Raw genomic sequence first — 15,863 nt, 5'->3', positions numbered from 1 at the left:
GCAGCCAAACCTGCGAGCAAAGCTTAGGTACCTTACCGTGCTTCCCAAAGTGCATGCCTCAGTTGCTTCACAGCTCAAAGTGCTCCATAGCTGCACATCATCCTGCAGAACGACGCACCTCGAAATAAGCCTTGTCGTACTCGCATTCTCAATCAAGTACAATCGTCCGAACGGTCATTGACCAAAGTACGCAGGTTACTGGTCTTGTAGAATCATCATAAAAGCACAATGTTTTCTTACGCGGTGCTGAGTGTTGAGCGCCTCTAATGGTATGGGAAGGGATGCCACGGTTACCATCACAATCTCCCTAGCTACCTCGATAGCTCATCCAATTGAACTCTGAGTTTTCGGTATCGCTTCATAGCTCCTACAAGAATCGCATACACTGCTACCCTCAAACTTCTCCCCAAGTTTTGGCACTGTTGCAAACGCCCACTGCGCAGAAAAGGAATTGTAATCTGGAGAGTCATCCTGCCCACCCGTGATCTTGCAATTTGTTGGCCACCCGAGCCAACCAGTCGGAATATCAAGTCATCTTATCGGTTTCCTCGTTGATCCGCGTATCCCACGGGCAGAATTCGCCATCTTCGCTACCATGCCTCGCCTGGGTTCCGAATACCGAGTAATCTACCCGGCGGGATCTCTTCAATCCAAGTCTTGAACCCGCCCCCGCCCCCCTACCAGAAAGAAAAACATAGACCACCTCCAGGAGTTCGCCAGTTTGCTGCACTGGTCCAAACCTTTTTCTTCTCACAGGGCTGACCGTCGCAGCCGGTAGAACCGCTCGCCACCCGTCCCAGTGCCTACCTACCCCGCGGGGTGACACGTGCATACCGAACCCGACACCACCGCCACTTGATAGTTCGGTCGGGCGTGAACAACTATGACAGTCAGGCCATTTCCCAAAGGCTTTGACACCCCGTAGTTGGACGATAACAAGACGACACCGCATTGCTGACTCGTCGTCACATATCTAACTCTGCTCAGCTTCTCTCGCGCCATGACCATCGTGCCCCATTTCCATCAGAAAGGATAGGCAGCAAAACACCTAGATACTGGACAGACTGGGCGATGATCAGGTCTGATGAGAACTGACGAGGGCGAAACCTTTCCGAAAAGGTGGAGATCAGATTGACTGACAACCATGAGACGCTCCTAATAATACACACACTAGGTATACAAAAGTAAGGTGAACTTGACCAGACCATGGTGACACACGGCCTCCGGCAGTCAATCATCTGTGTTTCGTTTCTTCTCGGCCCCCTCTTCCGGCCCCTCGTCTAAAAATCCTGACTGCTTTTGTACAAGATAGGATGCAAATGGTAGGTAACGAAAATCAGTTACCCTGGGTATATAATGCGGAAGCCCTAAGTTGTTTCGAACGAGGGCGACCGTCGCAATCGTGCCATCATAATGCAGTCGTCGCCCGCAAAACGCCCAAATGCCTATGTTTCGCCATTCGTTAGGTGGTAGTGTGTTTCCTCCCTCTCAAACAGCGCAGGGCGGCCTCTGAGTGCTCCTGCGCTCCTAGTCGATAATCTCTTCACTCGGATCGTTGCGGCGGTGGAGATTCCCTGACTCGCTGGAGCCGCTGGGGTTTCGCTGGGTCTCGCTCGATCTCTCGCCCCACGCCGCATTTCCTGGGGCATCATCGGCCGTGGAGGTGTCCCATATTTCACTCGTTTCGCCTGACCCTGCCGTGGCTGAGTGTCATCGAGCAAAGCTCGCCGTATCGTGGCCATGTTTATGTGATCGTTGTTCCAATCCTCGCTTCCCATCATCAAATTCCGTATTTCTTCGGGTTCCAGCTACGAGCATCAATGATATTCTTGGCTTCGGCCTTGACGAGAAAGCCTGCATCGCAATAGGACATTTCTGGCCGTGCAATTTCGGGCGGGTAATGCTAGGTCAGCCGTTAGCGATAAATCCGAAAAGAACAGTATGATGTGTGCGCATACCAGTCGCATGCAGCACGCGTCCACCCAGCCTGTCGCGCAAGTTCCCAGATCCTGTCCAAACTTTGTCTTGTATTTTCCTCCGTTGGCCAATTCGCAGTCGGTGCCTACTCTCAGCTTGTTGTCGATTGAGCCCTTACAGCAATGCGGCTGCAAGGTGATGAAGGGACTGGCGAGCTTGTCGGCGGGCGGGTATGGATAACAGTGGAACGGCTCGCTCTGGGCGAGGATGACGGGTAGTCCGAATATCAAGAACAGCGTGACCAGAAAGGCCGAGAAGCCCAGCGGGCGATGCATCTTGGCAGGGATAAGCGAGTGTATGCGAACGACGAGAGCAGATGATGCGACGCCGGCGAAGAAGCGCGCAATGTGGTTGTGAAGCTTTTGAAGGACTTCGTAGAGGGGCCGGGGGAGGTGTTGGGCCAGCAGGTGTAGATAAGTGGCCGTAATGGCGAGGATTGGGGGTGGCGACGACGATGAAGGTGGCATTCTAGCTACCTAAATGTACTTCTATTAATGGAGCCCTCTTTGTTCGACGAGACTAGCTGACAGGCACGCAGCCAGATAGATTGACTGCGACCAGCAATACCTAGGCCGGAGTGGGAGCGGGTCGCCAGAAGGCCTGTTTGAGTGGAACGTCGAGGTTGCAAGGGCGAGCCAAGCAAGCCGCAGGCGTAAGCAGGTGTGTGCAGGCTGACTATCCGTACCTTCCAGCTTCGACTGGGATCTCCAGGTCCCCGTAGGTATATCGCGGCGGACGATACGACGTGGACCTTTTCCCTCGAGGAACCAAAGGGGCCCCGGGATGGAGACTTGGAGGGCGTGCTAGTGCTGCTTGATGACGCCGGGACTAGTGAGTGGCCTCTGCGGAGGGGAGGGGAGCGTCGCAGCGTTCTGAGCTTAAAGTGTGGCGCTGCCGGGACTATCGCCGTTGAGAAGGGTGCAAAATGCGCAGCGAAGTGACAGTGGACGCGTGGAGGGGTGGTGAGCGCGGCCAGGATGTGGTTGGAGTTTGATAAGACGTTTTGCGAAGTACAGATGCTTCCTCGAGAAAATCGAAGAGCGCGACAACGGGAACGACTGGAGTAATCGGAATGACTGGAAGTCTGGCAGAGGGGGAGGATGGCTTCGATGGAGGGAGTATCGCTGGAGTGTGGTCGAGTGCCGGAGAGTTTCGCGTTGGGAAGGGCGCAATCCAGGGAGATGGGACCGAAGTGGAAACAGTCTGATGGAGGGTGATCGCAGTCGATGAGATGCTTGACGTTGCCGAGTTGCGATGAAAGAACGCGCAATCCACCTTCTGCGACAAACGGGAGAGACAGACAGCGAGAGGCTACCGTATGAAGGTTTACGGATACAGGCGTGTAGTATGTATGGATGTCGCGTTTGAAATGAGGATCAAGTTTGTGAGAGTCACGAACATTGCAGAGAAGGAGGGATGGATAGGAGCGCAGTCACGGTTTGTTTGGATGAACCCCAAAGAGAAAGCCACGGCTAAAGGTGGCCGTCAGCCAAGCTTTCACGGCAAGCGAGAAGGAGCCAAGGCTAAACTAATAGGAAGGAACCACACAGCATTGGGGCCACGATGGGAAGGATTGGCGGCGACACAGGAGGAAGGAGGCGAGCACACGAGGTAGGTACTTCGGGGAGAAGCAAGCAAGGGAAAGGGCAGCGCTCGTGAGGCAGGCACGCAGGTATGGTGGGGACTGGAGAGAGAGGTAGAGAAGGCAAGAGCACTTCGTACCTTCCCCCAAGTACCCCAGAGCGAGACCGGGCGACAAAGGCTGTGCGCGCATAAGACGAGAAGGAAGAGAAGAAGAAAAGAAAAATGGCAGGGACAGAAGTTCGGTGCTACAAACAGCCGAAAAGAGACGGACAGAAAAGTCTCAAATGGCTGCCTGCTGGTGTCTCTTTTTTTGAATGTCCTTTTCAGCCATGTTCCGCGATTAAAATTGCGCCAGTAAGCACCAGCAGGAATTGACAAACCAACTGCAAAGTTGACCCAAACACTCCACACAATGTCACAATGCGTCGTCCAACGGAAAATCATTATACGAAAGCTCCTTCGAGTCTCCAAAGCAGAAAAAGACCCAATTTGGTGCGCATTTCCAACTCGTCGTTGCCAGGTTGGCCTCGGACTAGAACCCATTTGGAGCTCTCGCATACCTCTGCCCGCTTAGCCGGGCGTTTTCCCCCGCCAGTTGCGCCGCACGCGAGCCGCCAGTGTCCATCGTGCACCAGCACATCGTGGGATAAAGTGACCTTGGGATTCGCGGCACAGCAAGCAGGGTCCAGCAATTTTTTTTTTTCTCTTCTCGCTTTTTTTCTTCCTACTCTCCCTGTGTTACACGAAAGTTCTTTTCGGCCGGTGGGTGGATAATCTCACTCAACTCAAAAAGAGAGGATCATCTCAACCAAATGAAGCAGTACCTCTTCACTTGAGTTCATGACTCAATTGACTGAGATACCTTATACAGGGCGTTCAATGTTGACTGAAATATAGTTGCCCAAAACCTCCCAGTTCGCCGCATGTTCTCAGATGACAGTTCAAATATTCCGAGCAAAGGGCAACAGACCGCAGCAAGTCAAGATTGAGAAGGGGGGAAGGAAGAAGAACACCGCACACATTGTCTTCTTCTCTTTGGACACTTTTCCTCTTCCTTCAAGGGGGTTCCCTGGCGTCACTCATTCATCCCTCTTTCCATGCAAGGGCCAAGGGCCAGGCCGAATCCCACCAATCCACCTCTCCAATCCGTCTTCTGAGAAGTGACATTCTGATTGGCTATTAACCACATGTGGACAGGGGCTGGCGATCCACTCTTGTGCCCTATCAGGCGGGCCACGAATCAGATGCGCCCGCCTCACTCCCATTTCCCTTGAGGCACGGGCCCGTCTGCAGACCCGGCCCCCGATTAAGGTTATCCGGCCGGCCACTTCTCACGCTTCGCCGGTGACGCCGGAAAGAACGCCAAGACCCAACCTTTTGGGCCCGGTCTTCCCAACCTGCCATCGGGCGAATCGGCCCTCACAATAGGTACCTTCCGTCCAAAGGTTCCCTGCCGTTGATTACGTGCTATCTTCAGCCACACAGCACCAATTTCCACGGACAAGCTCTCCGCCTGCGTTCTAAACACTCACCAACTGACCTTGAACTCACCGAACAAGCCTTGTCGTCCGAAATAATTACCGGTGTGATGAGCACCTCTCTATGTGCAAAGTCTATCGCTCATGAACTGCAGACAACACCTTCCCCAGCGCGTTTGTCCTCCACTGTGAGGGTATCATGACCACTCAACCATTGAGATACTTCACTACGACCGCTTTCTTCACTCGTCGGCCTGCAGCTTGTTCCGTACTCCGACGCAATCTTTCTGACGGATATAATATGGAGCCGATTATCCTATATCGTCCAATAAACTTTTCTCGACATTTCGAGAAAAACTTTGTTGCAATCGCCAACGCCGATCCGAATTTGTCTGCGCTGGAGGCATCACATTGATTGTCTGTCATCAATCCAACGCAGCGAGTACCACGGCTTCGGGGAACCAACAATCCAGCAATGCCGTTATGATTATAGTAACCAACAAGTTCTTCGCCTCGGGACGATTTCCCGCCGGTGCAACGATCCACCCACAAGACAAACTGTCTTTAAGTGAGGAACAGGTTTCGGTCAGCCGAATTCGGCAACCGGTGTAACAAGGGACACCCTGAAACGGGGTTGCCCTTGAGTCGTCAGGGGTCCTGAAGCTGACGATAGCTGACTATCCGTAAGTCGGGCTGACTGTACACTTGTGAAGAGACCCTGAATGTCACATGTTGCATTAGACGGCAGTCCTTATTAAATAGCTGGCCCCTCTATCTGTCTACGCATTCAGTCTAGGGCGATGAAGGGACGAGAGCTTTGATACACCAACATCCGTGTGGCATCTACATCACCGGCCCAGTATTGACCGCCATTATTCCACATACTCTCACATGCTCAAGCTCTCCCAGTTGCAGTGATGAGAATCAAGCACTGATGGATGAGGCGGAGCTACGTGTATTCTTGATAGCCGGGACACTAGCAAACCGAAGCCCCTGAGGGTTTAGTACCCTCGTCGAGGACTGGTTCCTGTCCAATATTTAAGTAGAGGTTTTGGCAGATAGTAGGTCATTAACACACCATGAAGCCCGGCTACCAATCAGACCTTGACTCCAAGCTCCAATAACTCCGTGAACACCTTTCCCTCCGCCCTTCCTACCATCAACGGTCGGTCGACCTACCACCCAAACCCCCTACCCCCAAAGCGAACCCCCCCAAACCTCATTAACAACCCACACCCCAACAAGCACGACGAACCCAAGCATCGAGTCCCTCCTCCCCCGTCCCGCCCCCTCCCCACTCTTCTTCCCAACCCTCACCGGCCCCGCACCCCCCGTCACTGGCGGCACAATTCCACCGGCCCCCGAAGAAAGCGGAGGACCCCTCTCCTTCGGATAACACTTCCCCATCCAACACTTCTCATCCCGACTACACCCGCCCTGTACACCGCAGCACTCTCCACTCACACACATTCCGCCGCAGAGCTTCTTGCCCCGCGAGCAGCAGACCCCGATGGCGGCGTCGACGCAGTCGAAGCCTTGGGCGCAGCAGCCGGGCCCGCAGCAGGGCATGGATCTTGTGCAGCAGTTCCAGTTGCGGGGGAGGTTGCAGGATACTATGAGAGGCGTTAGCGTGATGATTCTAAAAGGCAAAGGAGAGGATGATGTGGAATGGATGTGATGGGGGTAAGGTATGGAGGACGGAAGGAGATACACACCTGTTCCTTTGGGACATGTGTCTGGGTCGCCGACGGAGCGCGCTGCGTAGAGGGCTGGGCTGCCGACTTCCCATTCTATGATGGAGATGGCTGGGTCTCGCCCGTATGGAGTGTGGCCATATGATGGCTTTTCCCGGGGTGGCTGTCCATATGAAGGCTTTCCGTATGAAGGTCTCTCGTCTGGCTGCTCGTACGGTGACGGTCCTTCCCCCGAGTCTTCGTGTGGCGTCTCATTGTAGGGTGTCTCTTCGTAAGGTGATTGCTCATACGGTACCTCTCCAACTCGCGATGCTGATGGCTGGTTGTCCTGCGATATCTCTTGAGGCATAGCGAGGCATATGGAGCTAACGGCCAACACTACCCCGAGTATCCGAGAAGACTGACTGAACTTCATTCTTTCGAAAGTATTGTTCGCAACTCCGTCGTGGAGAACCTGATGATTTGGTAATGGGGGTTTGTGTGGTGAGTGCAACGACGATCCAAGGTGTTGTGTTGATATAAGGACTCGTATCGTGAAGTGCAGTGAATCACTTGAAGGAAAGCCCCGTCGATAATATTTGTGACAAAAAGATTCTGATTCACCACACTGCTTGTTGTGGGATTTTGTTTGGTATTATCAAGCCCGCCATCTATGCAACTCCGAAAGCTCCCCAAATCCATCCATCCACCTTTACGTCCAAATCCGGAGATAGCTGTAACTTAAACCTTTCCAGCATCCTCCTTCAGCGACACAATACGGTTGAGAATAATCTTCTCATCGGTACTGTCAGAATCAATAGCCTAGTGTGGGTGTTAGTTCGTCTGTTAAAATTTCAGTCTTCACTCGTGGGCAGCTTACAAAGTAGGCAATGCGCGTCGCCTGGAAACGAACACTCTCAGGTCCGCCCTTGCCGAGCTCGCTCTCACCCGCAGCCTCAGGCCAAGGTGCACGTCTCTTGACTTCGTCAAAACCGCTCTCGATGAGCGCGTCGGGGTAGATGACCTCGCTCTCGGGGTTGATGTCGTTGAGGAAACCGCCCTCGGCGTCGTCGGGCTTCTCGCTCTTGAACAAAGAGTTGTGGATACGGGCCTCAACCTTCTTGGAACCCTCGGTACCGACCCAGTTGATGAAGGCCTTGGGCTTCTTCGTCTCTTTGTCGTAGACGGCACGGATCTCGGTGACCTTTCCTGTCGCCTCATCCTTGGTGTAGGAAGTAGCCTTAATGGGGAAGGGGGCATTGAGCAGACCGACGGTCTTGTTGGGTGCAAGACGGAAGTAATCCTTGCTGTCGACCTCTCTGAAATCGGCGCGATCGATGTAGACGGTCGGGGTGAACTTGATCGTGTGCGAACCCATGTTGGGGTCCTTGGGAGAGAAGGCGAGCTCTACGTCAGTAGCCTCGGCATCTTCGATGACAACCGGGATGGGATCCAAGACCATCATCAATCTGGGAACAGTTCGTTCTAGATACTTGCGCACCGTCTGCTCGAAACGCTTGATCTGAATGACAGAGACAGACGTCGTGACTCCCAGCTCATTGACGAAGTCGAGAATCGCGCGCGGGGGCACACCACGGCGCTTGATACCGATCAGAGTGTACAGACGTGGATCGTCCCAGCCACGCACAATCTTCTCCTCAACCAGCTTGAGGATCTTTCTCTTTGACAAGACGGTACCCGTGATACCTAGACGACCGTACTCGCGCTGCATCGGCTCGTAAACGCCGAGGGTCTTATTGAGCCACTCGTACGAGACACGGCTCTGGACGAACTCTGTTGTGCAGAGTGAGTGAGTGATGCCCTCGAAGCTATCACACAGGCAGTGCGTGAAGTCGTATGTCGGGTAGATCTTCCAGTCCCATCCTGTGCGGTGGTGCGGCGTGTCGGTCTTGATGCGGTATGCGGCGAGATCCCACATCTGGGGGTTGCCGTCGGTGATATCCTGCTTCATGCGCAAGAATGCTTCCCTAGGCTTGTATTTGCCGTCCTTCATATCTCTGAATTTCTGCAGGTTCTCTTCGACGGTGTGGTTCGCGTGCTCGCATCGGAACCTAGGGGAAGCGCCCTTCTCACCGCCACGCTGGAGCTTGATCTCGGTATCTGAGGGTGACTGATTAGCAAGTGCAGAGCACGTTGTATCTGATGCAGAAGATAGCCTCACCACCGCAGTAGCATACGTATGCCTTCTCCAATGTAATCATCTTCTCTGCCAAATCGTACAGCTTCTGGAAGTTGTCACTCGAGTACGTGATCTTGTACGGTGTGAAACCCAGCCAGCTGATCATCTCCTCAATGGCCGTGAAATATCTCTCCTCCTCCTTCTCGGGGTTCGTGTCGTCGAATCTCAGGTAGCAGACACCTCCGTGATGCTTGGCGAAACCGAAGTTGACGGCGATGGCCTTGGCATGGCCAATGTGCAAGCTAGGGGAAAGACGTCAATGGCGTGGCAAAGATAAGCATTGGGGCTCACGTACTAGCCATTGGGCTCGGGAGGGAAACGCGTCACGACATTCTCCGACGGCCTCTCCTTGTAGACCTCCTGGAGGAAGCCCTGCTTGAACATGGCCTCCGGGTCGAGGACGACCTCCTCAGGCTTAGCTTTGGGCTTCGCGGCGGGCTTGCTGTCGCCAGTACCGGCAGCCTTTGCGACAGCGTCCTTGGCAGCCTTTGCCTTTTCCGTGGCGGCCTTCTTCGCTCGCTTTGCCAGTCTCTTCTTCAGCTCGCCCTTGCTGACCATCTCTCCCGTCTCCTCGTCGAGCTGGAGCTTGGCCGTCGACTCGGCCAACTTGGCGGTGGGGTCCGCAGCAGCGTCCGCCATGGTAGCGGTGTCCGGTAGGCGATAAAGGGTGGTATGGGAGGTAAGCTTTGTCGAGATTCAGGAGTACCTTGCGGTCGCTCAATGGTCGATGTTCGTTCAATTGGGTTCCACGAGATGTTCACGGCGTGGAAAATGTGCGGTTGTGGTGGCGGGGCAACACTCGAGGTCTTCTTTTGCGGCGGGGATGACTCAAATGGATCCAAGGAGGGGTCATTGCACTGGCACAGCGTCCCTCGCTCAGCTTGCGCTGCGACACGCGACAAAGAACCGATAAGATAACGAACAACCGTATCTTATCGGTCAGATTGGTTTCCGATAAGGCACCTCGAAGGACTCGAGTTTGCTGCGTTTTCAGAATGGAAGCTTCCAAAATGCCTTGATGGCAAGCTATGAAATCTTTCGCCTTCGAGGTAAAGAGTCATTTCTATTGAATCATGAATAGTAGAATTCATCATTTCACACTCTCGACTTCCCGGCATTCTAGGGAAGCAATTCCTCACAGATACCTACCTAAGGTACCTACAGGGGCGAAGGGCACGTACCTTACTGCCCCTGCGATAACAGTGCGATAAGCTGCCAAAAGCTCGACAATTGGACCAACCTGAAAGACCAAGCTCCCATTGAGCTCGGAATAGCGCGGGGTCTTTCGTCATGGGCTCCCACCTCTCCTGCTTCCAGTCGGCTGCTTCTTTGTCACCAACACCTCAAAAGCAGCCCCCCGCGCCCGCTCCTAAACCTGCCAAATCATCGACACCAAACCCGAATAAGCAACCTTAAAGCTCGCCTATGCCAATTCGACAAGCAGTCAAAATGGTCACCACCGCCGTCGCCGACATCCCCACCGTTGAGCTCCTCTACAAGATCGGCCAGATCCATGCCAACCCGAAGGCCATCTTCCCCCACAATGCGTCGCATAACCAAAAAGTCGCCGTTGTTCGAGGCGACATCACCACCCTCGCCGTCGATGCAATTGTCAATGCCGCGAATAAGAGTCTTCTCGGAGGAGGCGGCGTCGACGGCGCGATCCACCGCGCAGCCGGCCGGGGACTGCTCCAGGAGTGCAGGACCCTGAACGGATGCGCCACCGGTTCCGCCAAGATCACGGGCGCCTACAACCTCCCCAGCAAGAAGATTATCCACGCCGTCGGCCCCATCTACGACGAGCTCAATCCCGACGACTCCGAAGCGAAGCTTGCGGGTTGCTACAGCACCAGCTTGAAGCTTGCTGTTCAGAATGGCTGTCGCAGCATCGCTTTCAGCGCGCTGAGCACCGGCGTTTACGGCTACCCGAGCACGGAGGCGGCTCCCGTTGCTGTCGAGGTTGTCAGAGAGTTCCTTGACGGAGAGAATGGCGATAAGTTGGACAAGATTGTCTTTTGCACCTTTGAGATGAAGGACGTCAGAGCCTACAACGAGACCCTTCCGTATGTTCAGACCTCAAAACTCCTTTGCACAGTAACTTGTCTTGCTAACATTCGTTCAATAGTTTCTTCTTCCCTCCCGACGACCAGCCAGCCACCAAGAAGACCGAGGCCAGCCCTTCCAAGAAGGAAACAGAAGAGGCGAAAGCTATCGCAGCTGAGTTGCCTAGCGTTCCCAAGTCTGACCCTTCTCAGTAAGCGACGTTCGCGCCGAAACACACCTGCAATTGGCCGTCGCGTCACTGCTCATGATACTACGACTGGACACCGTGATGGCTTAGGGAGTTTATGGAATTATACCAGGAAAAAGCGAGCCACTTAATATACCACCATGCATCGATACAAAATGACTATGACAATAGAGTTTGGGGGCCTTTTTTGGCAACTACGATCGACCTCGAACTTCCTTTGGGTTCGTACCTTCCCTGCAAACCTTCGTATCCCGTCGGTCGAATACTCAAATTGCCCACGTGACCCATGTAAATCCAACTTCAATGTCAAAGAAACCTACGATGGAGCTCCCGGTTCATAATTCTTTCTTCTTCCATATTGGATTAGCAAGATGCATCATTCTTGTCCTGCATCGAGGGATTCCTACAGTTGCGAGATCAAAAGCTGCCCATAGAAAGATTGAAAATTGTGAGTTGCGTGGTTCCGCAAGAAACTTTGACTTGCCTGGTGCTTTTCTTTAATCGACCCGTCCAGTATGGAGACACTCGTTTCTTTTACTAATGATGAAGCAGGCAAGTCTGAATGTCAACTAAGGTAGAGAGTGCAAAGAAGTCCATTTGAATAATACTGCTCAAAACCTACTCTTCGTTAAGTAATTAGGAAGATGTGTAAAATGAGAGCAGGTCATTCGAACGCATCTTGCCCTATCATATTGGATGCTGGTGAATATCGTAAGTGTTGTAATTGAGCCCGAATTTATTTCCGCCCCTCTGAGTATGCTCATGTGATACATTAGGCATGATCGACCTTCGCTACCCATTGAGGTCTAGAAACACTCGAGCGAGCGTAGTTGACCTTGGGTGTTTGGTACCATTGTTCATTTGAGGACACCCATCATCGACTACAATCGGAACAAGAGTCAAACCAGGGTCTCAAACACTAGTTTCTTTGAGTTTAAACCGCCGTTAATTGAGAGGACTTTTGTCTTTGACCTAATTCGATTTGATGCATGTCACGAGGAAACATTTACGAAATAGTCTAAGGCACAGGTAGACAGCAGCTGAGAGGTCACATGCAGATTGCATCTATGCCAATGATACCTTTTGATATGCCTCGACGCTGTGCGATTGTTTTGACAACAGAAATGCCAACACAATTCGATGAAGGCCTGAATCGAACAAAATGACATGGACAAGAGCGGGGTGGGGAATGCCCAGATATGCTCCCCATTATCGCGTGGCCGGGCCGAGAGCATCGCCAGGCACAGATGAGATGATGAGATCCCTCTCGACCGTTGCCGATGGTGTGAATTGCGACACTGACACGGCACTTGTTTGCCGCGGGACCAGGGACCTTTGCCTACCGGTCTAACCTATCTTCAGCAGGTGTTATTCCCATGTGCCCCCGCAACCCGGAACTAGAGCGAAAAAAGTTCTTATGCTGACCAAAGGTCCCAACGGTCTATAGACCAACGGGCCAACGGTAACGGTAGGATATCACCCCTAATTTGATAGATAAGGCGAGCGCTGTCGATCTTTGTCTTTTCGTGCTAACAACAAGGTAGCTTCCCGTCTCGCAGCTCGTAACCCCCCATCCGTCGCGCGAAAACCCCTCTACCTTATTTGACCTTTGGGCGAGGAATTGTCAGACTCTTCGAGTCTTAGTCAGGTGGTTGACTAAGACTGACTCGAGCTCGTAAGTCGAGTCTCTAAGAGGCCCTACAGCTTCTTAGACTCGACTCAGACCCGGAGCAACGGACTTCGAAATTCATCTTTAGTCAACGACTTTCCAACTTCGGTCGCGTCCAATATCGGTAGGAAAACACGAGTGAGGCACTGCTCCCCGACCTACCGCCGCTCGGGTGCAGATATGCAGGCCAAGAGTTGCGGCAACTGGGGTCGCGCCCCAGTCTTGTGGTAACCTCGTACATGCGACCTGCCATCTTGAGCTAGCTCCTCCTGTGATGAGAGCAATACAAGCTCATGCGATTGGGATGAACGCCCACTCGACATCCGATGGTGACATCGACAGTCTCCAGAAAACGACAACGGGTTGCCCCTCGGGTCGATTGTCGTTGAGAAGTGGATGACGACTACAATGGGGGTCTTCCTCGACTGCCAGACCAGAGTGGTATAAGAGACGCGCCGCCGCAGTCTGCGGGCGGTCGGGGATGCGTCTGTCGAGCTTGAGACTGCAGCCCAGCTTTCGACTCAATAGCCAAAAGTTGTGTCGTGTTACTCTCGTTGAATAGGCAAGATGCGCAGCTCCTCGATTGCCGTGCCGGCTTTGCTGGCCAGCGCAGCTGATCTCGCTGTCGCGCAATTCCCCAACTCGACGATCCCCGGCAACAGCTCTGAGCCTTGTGCTGCCGTGAGCGCTGCTTGGGCTTCGCAGCACGCGCGTGCTCCGACAGGTACTTGGAAACCCGATAATGAGATGCCCCATTGACGTAGACTGACAATGGTGATGCTGTAGTTGTCCCGACTGTACCGGCTCAGTTGGCCTACGACTGCCTCAACTCCGTCCCTCTCGGAAAGGAGGCAGCCATTGAGCTTGTGGACTCTCTGTTCCCATACCTCGAGTGGCAGAGTGGTAAGTCCACATCCGAATGATTTTGTTGAAATCTTTGAACCCTGAACTAACCTGGCTCTAGACGCTGCTTACAAGGCAGATCCCCCACCAGAGTACGACTTCCCGGCCTACGACCTCTTCGCAGCCGCCTCGAGCATCAGACAGAACTTGGTCGACGATGTTTACACCAGCGAATACGCCTTCCAGTCTGCTCTCTACGAGGAAGTGTTCGGTCCCGGTCACGACGGCCACTTCGTGTACTACCCCGACTTGCTCACGGCGGTGTTTGAGTGGACCCGTCAGCGGGGCTTGGTCTCCATTAGCGAGGATGGCTCATCTCTGCCAGTGATCAAAATCTACGGTACTTTCTGACTCGACGATGGTGAATCTATGAAGGTTATTCTAACTCTTCTCCAGAGGAGGTCATCTCTACGCCCGAGACTGCGTCCGCAGTCAAGCTCATCAACGGCATCGAGGCTTCCAAGTTTCTCGAGGACACCGTCAACAAGGCCAACTGGAACCGTGATGCTAACTCCGCCTACAACTCCATGTTCTTTGAGAAGTCTGGACAGGCCACCGGAATTGGCAACGGCTACTTCAGCTCTGGCGGTCGTGTCAGGTATGTTGGATGAGTCAACAATGAGTTAGTGGAACGTACTAACATAATTAACAGATACATCTACCAAGGCGCCAACACGACTCTCACTTTCGAGAACGGCACCGAGGTCACCTTCGAGAACCATGCACGGGTCAAGAAGGATCTCACCGGCATTGTAGACGGCCCCTCCTTCTACGCCAAGTTCTGCAACCCTCTGAGCCCGGCCTCCGGCACCCCGTCCGGCACCTCCCCTTCCAATGCCTCCACCCCTATCCTTCCAGGCTACCCTGAACCCGTCGTCACCACCAGCGACGGCGTTGTGTCCGGCTACTACCTCGAGGGCGAAGGTTTCGAGGACGTTGCCGTCATTGTCCTGACCGCCTTCGAGAACGAGAGCCCTGCCGAGTTCCAAAAGGTCGCCCAGGATTTCTACACCGCCGCCCTCTCCGCCGGCAAGACCAAGCTCGTCATCGACTTCCAGCAAAACGGCGGCGGCTACATCCTCCAGGGTTATGACTTCTTCCGCCAGCTGTTCCCCGAGACAGACCAAGATGGCTTCTCCCGCTGGAAGGAGAGCGACGGCTTCGTTGCCGCGGCCCAGATTGTCTCCGACATTGTGGCTGATGTGGACATCTACACCAGCGATGACGAGAACCTGATTTCCCTGGCTGAGAGCTGGTTCAACTGGCGCTACGACTACAACCTCACCAACCAGCCCTTCACCTCCTACGAGGACAAGTTCGCGCCCCAGGTCTTCCAGAACACCTCCTACACGGACCTCATGCGCTGGAACCTCAACGATCCGCTGACTACCACCAACGCCACCTTCGGTCTTGGTATCGAGATCCACGGGTACGGCAACCTCACCGGCCTTCCTCAGCCCTTCGCCGCTGAGAACATTATCATCCTCTACGACGGTGTCTGCGCTTCTACCTGCACCCTGGCCTCCGAGTTCCTCCGCCTCCACGGCGGCGTGAAGTCCGTTGCTTTCGGCGGTCTCCCTGTTGAGGGACCCATTGAGGGTGTCGGCGGTATCAAGGGCTCTCAGGTCCTCGACTGGAGCAACATCTACGGCTACACCGAGTTCCTCCTTCCCTACGCCTCCACTGACGAGCAAAAGGCCGCTTTTGCTCGCTACACCGACCTGCCCTTGAACCGCAGTCTCGCGGCTGCCGTTAACGTCCGCGATCAGATCCTGAGGGACAACGTGGATGATGGTATCCCTGCGCAGTACGTCCGCGAGGAGGCTGACTGCCGTCTTTACTGGACTCTGCCCATGATCAAGGATGTCACTGAGATCTGGAAGGCGACTGCAAACGCTGCTTTCAACGGTGGCAAGTGTGCTTACGGAGGTATTGCTAAGCGCGATGTGTCTGCTAAGGCGGCTGTCAAGCGTAGCGAGTACTTGGCTGCTTCGAGCCTCAAGGAGAGGGCTGCTCCTGTCCGCCGTGATGAACCGGTTGCCAATGACCGTTTCTGGCAGGACAAGTACGTGCTGAAGGCGATTGACTAACGTACGCGGCGATTTGTACTGTAAAAGAGATCTTGAAT

General features: G+C 53.8%; 6 protein-coding genes across 6 annotated transcripts; 2 read left to right on the top strand and 4 right to left on the bottom strand.

Moving 5' to 3' along the window:
- Positions 1–1,780: 1,780 nt before the first annotated feature.
- Positions 1,781–2,444, bottom strand: CPAR01_11354 (uncharacterized protein; the record flags this gene model as incomplete). Its single annotated transcript, XM_060495613.1, has 2 exons — positions 1,781–1,903; positions 1,959–2,444. The coding sequence occupies 2 exons, from the start codon at positions 2,442–2,444 to the stop codon at positions 1,781–1,783; spliced, it is 609 nt and encodes a 202-aa protein (XP_060345961.1).
- Positions 2,445–2,449: 5 nt separating this feature from the next.
- Positions 2,450–3,331, bottom strand: CPAR01_11353 (uncharacterized protein; the record flags this gene model as incomplete). Its single annotated transcript, XM_060495612.1, has 1 exon — positions 2,450–3,331. A coding segment is annotated over one exon (882 nt), but the record flags the coding sequence as incomplete, so codon positions are not given.
- Positions 3,332–6,230: 2,899 nt separating this feature from the next.
- On the bottom strand, positions 6,231–7,148 carry CPAR01_11352 (uncharacterized protein; the record flags this gene model as incomplete). The annotated part of the gene is made up of 2 exons (XM_060495611.1): positions 6,231–6,652; positions 6,755–7,148. 2 exons carry the CDS (start codon positions 7,146–7,148, stop codon positions 6,231–6,233), a joined length of 816 nt encoding a protein of 271 aa, XP_060345959.1.
- Positions 7,149–7,453: 305 nt separating this feature from the next.
- Positions 7,454–9,551, bottom strand: CPAR01_11351 (glutaminyl-tRNA synthetase; the record flags this gene model as incomplete). The annotated part of the gene is made up of 4 exons (XM_060495610.1): positions 7,454–7,534; positions 7,593–8,833; positions 8,895–9,154; positions 9,208–9,551. The coding sequence occupies 4 exons, from the start codon at positions 9,549–9,551 to the stop codon at positions 7,454–7,456; spliced, it is 1,926 nt and encodes a 641-aa protein (XP_060345958.1).
- An 810-nt stretch (positions 9,552–10,361) lies between these two features.
- On the top strand, positions 10,362–11,170 carry CPAR01_11350 (macro domain-containing protein; the record flags this gene model as incomplete). The annotated part of the gene is made up of 2 exons (XM_060495609.1): positions 10,362–10,975; positions 11,038–11,170. 2 exons carry the CDS (start codon positions 10,362–10,364, stop codon positions 11,168–11,170), a joined length of 747 nt encoding a protein of 248 aa, XP_060345957.1.
- Positions 11,171–13,399: 2,229 nt separating this feature from the next.
- Positions 13,400–15,825, top strand: CPAR01_11349 (uncharacterized protein; the record flags this gene model as incomplete). The annotated part of the gene is made up of 5 exons (XM_060495608.1): positions 13,400–13,556; positions 13,619–13,735; positions 13,797–14,075; positions 14,132–14,333; positions 14,388–15,825. 5 exons carry the CDS (start codon positions 13,400–13,402, stop codon positions 15,823–15,825), a joined length of 2,193 nt encoding a protein of 730 aa, XP_060345956.1.
- Positions 15,826–15,863: the final 38 nt, after the last annotated feature.

Source organism: Colletotrichum paranaense (assembly GCF_030867605.1).
Source record: "Colletotrichum paranaense strain IMI 384185 chromosome Unknown Scaffold_9.1, whole genome shotgun sequence".
NCBI lineage: Eukaryota > Fungi > Ascomycota > Sordariomycetes > Glomerellales > Glomerellaceae > Colletotrichum > Colletotrichum paranaense.
Note: the sequence above shows the minus strand (reverse complement) of the source record. Positions and strands in the feature narration are given on the sequence as shown.